This window comes from Malurus melanocephalus, unplaced genomic scaffold (assembly GCF_030028575.1).
Source record: "Malurus melanocephalus ecotype Western Australia unplaced genomic scaffold, MMel_1.1 scaffold_670, whole genome shotgun sequence".
NCBI lineage: Eukaryota > Metazoa > Chordata > Aves > Passeriformes > Maluridae > Malurus > Malurus melanocephalus.
In genome coordinates this window covers 213,222-220,005 of record NW_026623902.1, presented here as the reverse complement: position 1 = coordinate 220,005, position 6,784 = coordinate 213,222, and the positions used below count along the sequence as shown (strand labels likewise).

At 67.5% G+C, this 6,784-nt stretch overlaps 1 protein-coding gene across 1 annotated transcript; it reads left to right on the top strand.

Annotated features, from left to right (window-relative positions):
* Positions 1-2,645: 2,645 nt before the first annotated feature.
* On the top strand, positions 2,646-4,545 carry WNT1 (Wnt family member 1). Its single transcript, XM_057383963.1, has 4 exons — positions 2,646-2,746; positions 3,019-3,272; positions 3,459-3,724; positions 4,057-4,545. The coding sequence occupies exons 1-4, from the start codon at positions 2,646-2,648 to the stop codon at positions 4,543-4,545; spliced, it is 1,110 nt and encodes a 369-aa protein (XP_057239946.1).
* Positions 4,546-6,784: the final 2,239 nt, after the last annotated feature.

Sequence of the window (6,784 nt, the reverse complement as noted above, 5' to 3'; positions counted from 1 at the left end):
AACGGCTGCAGCAGTGCGGGGGGGGGGACGGGACGGTGTGAGGGGGTGTCCCCGTGTGTGTGTGTCCCCCCCCCAAACCCCGGGGGCACCGGGACCCGCACCGGGGGCACCGGGACCCGTACCGGGGGCGGGGGGCAGAGCCTCGTCCCAAGGGGGGGCTGCACGATGAGGATGTGGGGATAGGGGGGTCCCGGTTTTTTCGGCCCCGCCCCCGGATTGAGTAACGGGGAGGCAGAGTCGTGACCGGGGCGCGGGGGGGTCCTGACCCGGCCGGGACCCCAACACCCTCACGGAGGGACAGGCTGAGCACCCCCGCACYGTCCCGGTACCGTCGGTACCGAGGACGTCCCGACCCTCGCGGGAAGGGCAGGAGATGGGGAGCGGGAGCGGGAGACCTCCCGTGCTTCCCACGTCCGTCGGTCCCCGTTATCCGTCTGTCCGTCCCTGCCTCGGTGCGACGGGACAGGATGGATGCCCCCTCGCCCCCAGGCAGGTACCGGCGGCCACCCCGAGGGCACCGAGCAGCACCGGCCGCCCTGACAGCTGCGGGAACGGTTCCACCGACACCCTGGGATCCCGAGCAGAGGGGCCRCCGTCGGCTGCAGCAGAGGGGATGGGGGAACGGGGTCTCGGGGCAGCGGGYGAGGGGTGCGAGGACCGGAGGGTCCCGGGATGGAGCGGGGGAGGCGAGGGCCGTGGTTGCGTCCCGCCGCTGGTGGCACAGCCCCGGGCAGGGCCCTCCCAGCCGCGCCCCGGGGCCTCCCCGCGGCCGCTGACCTCAGCCCCGGGAGCCCCGACGGGGCGGAGGCCCGAGGGCGTGGACACGGCCCGGCCCGGCCGGGAACCGGGGCGGGGGAGGCGGGAGCGCCGTGCTGGAGCAGACCCCGGCTCGGCCCTGGGCTCCTCCCGGGCCGGGGGAAGGGGTGCGGGTGGGTGCCGGTGMGACCCCCCCAACCCCGCCGCCGTCCCGGGCTTTGTCCGCCCTTGAATTGAACTGGTGAGCKGCGGCCCCGGGCCGTGACGGGAGAGCGGGGCTAATCCGGCCCCGCATGACTGGTCCGGGGAAACCGCGGCAGGGGGATTACCCCCCCCCGGTCCCCGCCCCAACGGGGGGCTCAGCTCAGGCCCCCCGTCCCGTCGGGCTCCGCACTGGGGACTTCACACCCACCCACACCCGGCCAGGGAGGGCGATGAGAGAAGCAGAATCTTGTCCCAACCGAGACCGGGCCAGCATCGGCCCTGCGTGTCCGTGTTCTGGCCACGGGCACGTCCGAGCACCCTCTGCCTTTCCGTCTATGTCCCCATCCCACAATCCCTCCACCCCCGGGTCCATCCCTACCTCCGACACCCGGTACCGGCCCAGACCGGGCGCGCCGGAGCAGCGGGAGCCGTGCGGGGCCGTGCCGCGCTCACGGGGGTTGTAGACACCGTGGGTGCCCACGGGTACCTTCACGGGGTGCCGGGGTGCCACCGGGACAGCCCGGGCTGGAAGAGGCTGTCACCCCGCCCCGCCGGGCACGGACCAGGACGGGAGAGGGTTTCGTGGGCTCCGGACTGGCACCGACGCAGCCTCTGCACGCCGTGTCCCCCATTGGCCCCGGGACGGTGTCCCCGGGCTTTCCCGGGACTGTGGTCCCCGTGCGCCGTGCGTTGTCACGGAACTCTGCCTSCCCCGTGCGCCCGGGGCTGTCCCGGGAGATCCTGTCACTCCTGCCCCTGTACACCCTGGGCTGTCCCGGGACATCCCGGGCTATCCCCGTTCCCCGCTCCCTCCGTGCGCCCCGGAGCGGTCCGGGGCCATCCCAAGTTATTCCGGGACCAGCTCCTCCTTGCGCCGGGAACTGTCACGGGCCGTGCCGGGCTTCCCCCGCCGGTGCCGGTGCCTGTAGRACGTGTGCGCGGGACGGCGGGGAAGGCGGGGGGCGGCAGCCGGGAGCTCTGGGCACGGGGCCGGGACACCGAGCCACCCGCCGAGCTAATCCGGGCCGTGACGGACAGCCCCGGCGCCGCCGCTCCCGCCGCCCCGTAAGAGGTGCCGCAGCTCCGCCGCTCCCCATTGTTAGGGCGAGGACGCGGGGAGGCCCCGCGCGGCGGGACCGGCCCACGGGGACCCTCCGCGCCGCCCCTATAAGAGGGAAGGGGCTGGAAGATGCTCCCGGGTGCTGAACGCTGCGCACCCGCCGCGCCGAGCCGAGTCCAGCCGTGCCGGCTCCCCGGGGAGCTGCCCGTACCGAGCACCGGCACCGGGTACCGCGCACGGACCGCCGAGAGCCAGCACCGGTACCGACACCGGGTACCGCGCACAGAGTGCCGAGCACGGGGCGCAGAGCACCGGGTCCCCAGCACCGGCACCGCGAACGGAGCGCCCGACGCCGCGCTCCAGGGCCCGGTCAGTGTGCGCTGGGCACCGCACCCCCGACGCCGCGCCCCGGCCACCGGCTGCAGCCCGGTGGCGGCGGCGGTGCCGGCCCGCCCGCCCGCCCGGCGCTCCCCGGGTCCCCTCGCGGCCGTCCTGATCTCGGAGCCGCCCCGCGCGTCCGGAAACACGCGTGGATGTAGCGGCCGGGTCGGGGGCTCTGCGGCACCATAAATACCGGGACGGCCGCTCGCCCGCGCACTCTGCCGGGGCTCCCGGGGCCGGAGCCATGCGCGCCGCCGCGCTGGGGCTGGCGCTCCGGGCACTCTGGGCTCTGGCCCTCTCTTCCCTCTCCAACACGCTGGCAGTGAACAACAGCGGGCGGTGGTGGTGAGTCGGACGGCACCGGCACCGGTACCGGCACCGGGGTGGCGGGGCGGGAGGGCGGGGCTGGCACGGACACGGCAGAGAGTGCCCTGTACCCAGGGATGGGGCACAGGGGGACACGGGGCTGCGATCCCCGGTTGGGWTAGCAGGGAGGAAGATGCTCTGGTCACACCGAGGAGCCTGCAGGGAGGTTGAGGTGAGGAGGGAGGTGCTGGGGACTCTCCACCTGCTGTCACCATCCCCACCKGCGGTCACCATCCCCACCTGTGCCACAGGGGCATCATCAACGTGGCCTCGTCCACCAACCTGCTGACGGACTCCAAGAACGTGCAGTTRGTGCTGGACCCCAGCCTGCAGCTGCTGAGCCGAAAGCAGCGCAAGCTGATCCGGCAGAACCCCGGCATCCTGCACAGCGTCAGCTCCGGCCTCCAGACAGCCATCAAGGAGTGCAAGTGGCAGTTCCGCAACCGCCGCTGGAACTGTCCCACCTCCCAGGGCCCCAACATTTTCGGCAAAATCGTCAACCGGGGTGAGCCTGGGGGGCAGCGCAAGGGACCCCAGACCCCCTTCATGCACCCCCGAGTTGGGATGTTCAGCAAAGCGCCCCTGCTTTGCCATGGGGCATCACCAGCACATCGTGGTGGAGGGTTGGGGGTGCTGGTGGGTACCCCCTCCCCATCCTGGCAGCATCCTGAGGCCTCGCTCTCCTCCACAGGCTGCCGGGAGACGGCATTCATCTTTGCCATCACCAGCGCCGGCGTGACGCACTCGGTGGCCCGGTCGTGCTCAGAGGGGTCCATTGAATCCTGCACCTGCGATTATCGGCGCCGTGGCCCTGGGGGKCCCGACTGGCACTGGGGGGGCTGCAGTGACAACATCGACTTCGGTCGCCTCTTCGGGAGGGAGTTTGTGGACTCGAGTGAGAAGGGCCGAGATCTGCGGTTCCTCATGAACCTGCACAACAATGAGGCCGGGCGCATGGTGAGGACACTGGGGGGCTTGGTGAGGCCACTGGGGGCTTGGTGAGGCCACTGGGGGAGAATGGTGAGGGCATTGGGGGAGAATGGTGAGGGCACTGGGGGCTTGGTGAGGCCACTGGGGTGGGCGCATGGAGATGTGCACAACCATCAAGACCCTCACCCTGTTCCCATGTGTGGGTTGGGAACTGTTTGARATGGGTTTTACACTCATCTTTGGGACAAGTGATGTCTGAGTGTGATGTGATGCTGCAGAAAAGAGGGGTGTAGGAGCACGGTGGTCCCCAGGTGGGTCCCAGGCTGCTCACGAGACCCCAAATTCCCTTTTCCTYGCAGACGGTCTTCTCGGAGATGCGCCAGGAGTGCAAGTGCCACGGCATGTCGGGCTCCTGCACCGTCCGCACCTGCTGGATGCGGCTGCCCACCTTCCGCGCCGTGGGCGACGTCTTGAAAGATCGCTTCGACGGCGCTTCCCGTGTCATCTACGGCAACAAAGGCAGCAACCGTGCATCGCGGGTGGAGCTGCACCACTTGGAACCCGAGAACCCGGCCCACAAACCCCCCTCGCCCCACGACCTCGTGTACTTCGAGAAATCCCCCAATTTCTGCACCTACAGCGGGAAGACGGGCACGGCGGGCACGGCGGGGAGGTTTTGCAACAGTTCCTCGCCGGGGCTGGACGGGTGCGAGCTGCTGTGCTGCGGGCGCGGGTACCGCACACGCACCCAGCGCGTCACCGAGCGCTGCAACTGCACCTTCCACTGGTGCTGCCACGTCAGCTGCCTCAACTGCACCAACACCCAGGTGCTGCACGAGTGTCTGTGACCTGCGCCGGGACCACCCTGCCCAGCCCCGGAGGGGGTCCGAGCCACCAAACCCCCCATGACGGGTGCCCGGCTGGATTGAAGGCGCCCATGGGTGGGGGTATGGATGTGTCCTAGGGACCCTCATCCCGCCGTGGGTGGGYTCAGTGCCACGCACACCTTCCCGGCCATCCCCCGGCTCCACGGGGTCCCTTCTCGCTGTAAATAAAATATTTATTGTGGACGGCTTTTTTGCCGCCGCTCCCACCCTGCTACGCTGGCCCCAGGCCCTGTTTTTTTTTGTAATTAAAGATAATAATAATAATTAATAATAATTAATAATAATGATGCTTTGTTACAGGTGTCAGAGATAGCTTTTAGAAAAGAATAAAGAATATATTTTTATCAGTCCTGTCCCAATTCGTGTCTGGGGGGGCTGGGGGTGTAGGGGATGAGCTGTGGGAGGACACCGATGTCTCCCAAACTGTGGGATGCGCTGCCCATGTCYWTCTGTCCATCCATCACCTCTCCATCCCCTCACCTCCCCATTCCACGTCCATCAACCCTCCCAACTGCTGTCTGTCCATCTTTTTCCTCCTTCCCTCCGCTCTCTGCCATCCCCTCCCCGCAGACCCCCTCTTTTCCCCCGCTGTGCCCGTCTCCATCCCAGCCATTCCTGCCGCCGCTCCCGGCCGGGACGTCCATCCCCACGGCTTCAGCGCCCATCACCATGGCACCTTGACTGCGGCATCTCCGACGCTGGAATTCGCCGGGGCGGTGGGGCTGGTGCCGCCGAGGCCGGGAGTTGGGAGCGGCCCCGGGAGGGACAAGACGACAGACAGGGAATGAGCATCGTCCATCACCGCTCCCGGCCGGGGCTGACGGCTCCCCTTGGCTCCGGGGGAAAAGGGGGGCCGGGGAGGGCACCGGGGTTACAGGGGCAGGGGCCAGAGGGGACAGGGATGGCCACTGGCCCCATRAACAGCCCCAAAACCATGCGTGGGGTCTGAGCACAGCCGGAGAAAGGCTGTGACAGAGGTGGGGTGCAGCTCCGTGGTTGGCAGGTGTTCTGCTGGCATGGCTATCCCCTCGGGATGGGCATCTCTCTGGGACCAGAATGGGCATCTCTCGGGAATGGGCATCCCACCAGAATGGGCATCCTCTTGGGACAGTCCTCCCACCGGAGTGGGAACCCCACAGGGATGGGAATTCTGCATGCAGGACATGCCCTGAGACGGTTTTTCCCTGGAATAAGCATCCCACAGGGGTGRGCATATCCCCAGAATGGGCATCTTTCTGGGTCAAGTATCCCACTGGGATGGGTTTCCCACCAAAGTGGGCATCCCTCGTGTGTGACAGCCACCCCTGGGGTGGGCACAGTGTCCACATGTCCCCCCTTCACCGTGATTTTCACTTCAAAAACTCCATTTCTGCGTCTGGGGGATGCCCAGCCTGGTGCCCACCTGTCACAGGGCTCCCCACAGCCTGGGCACCCCTCCCGGAGCCGGGAACCTCTCGGGGCCCCTGGGGCTCTGCCGCATCAAAGGCTGTGGGATGACGCTGCCACCACCCGAAATATCCCGCGGAGCCGATAGTGGAAAAGTTGATGTTTAGACGCAGAGGAGGGGGGGAAAAACACCCTGGGGGCCCCCGCTGCCCGCGCCAAGGTCAAAACACAGCCCAGCGTGGAGAATAAAATACCAAAATGCGAGGAAAACGCCTGGAAAGGAACACAGCCCGAAATAACCCTCCGAGCATCTCCCGCCTGCCGGGTTATCTGCCTGCTAAATTCTGCTCCTGCTCCGGCATGAAAATAGCCTGTTTTCCTGCGGTAGGAGTCAGGAATATAGATAATGACATTCTTATAAGTCACCTCTGTTACTCAGCTTTTCCTGAGTGTCCTGCTGGGCACCTCGGGCAGCCGCGACCCCCGGGTGGGCAGGGGCACCCCGGGCACGGGGCACAGACCTCCCCGGCTTGGACAAATATTCCTGGGTGCTGGAAATAGCCGCTGTGAGCCAGGAAAGGGACAACCGGGACAGGGAGAGGGACAGGGCGGTCCCATCCCGCACCAGCCTGTCACATCTGGGAAGCCGGGTGACAGCTGGATGGTGGCCACAAGCTGGGCTTGATGACAACTGGGACAACCCCCCTCAGGGATGGGATGGAGGGGGGCTCTGCCCGGGGGTATGGGACAGAGAGACAGGATGACACATCGGAGTACGGGACAGAGGGACAGGGTGTCATTCCAGGACAGACGG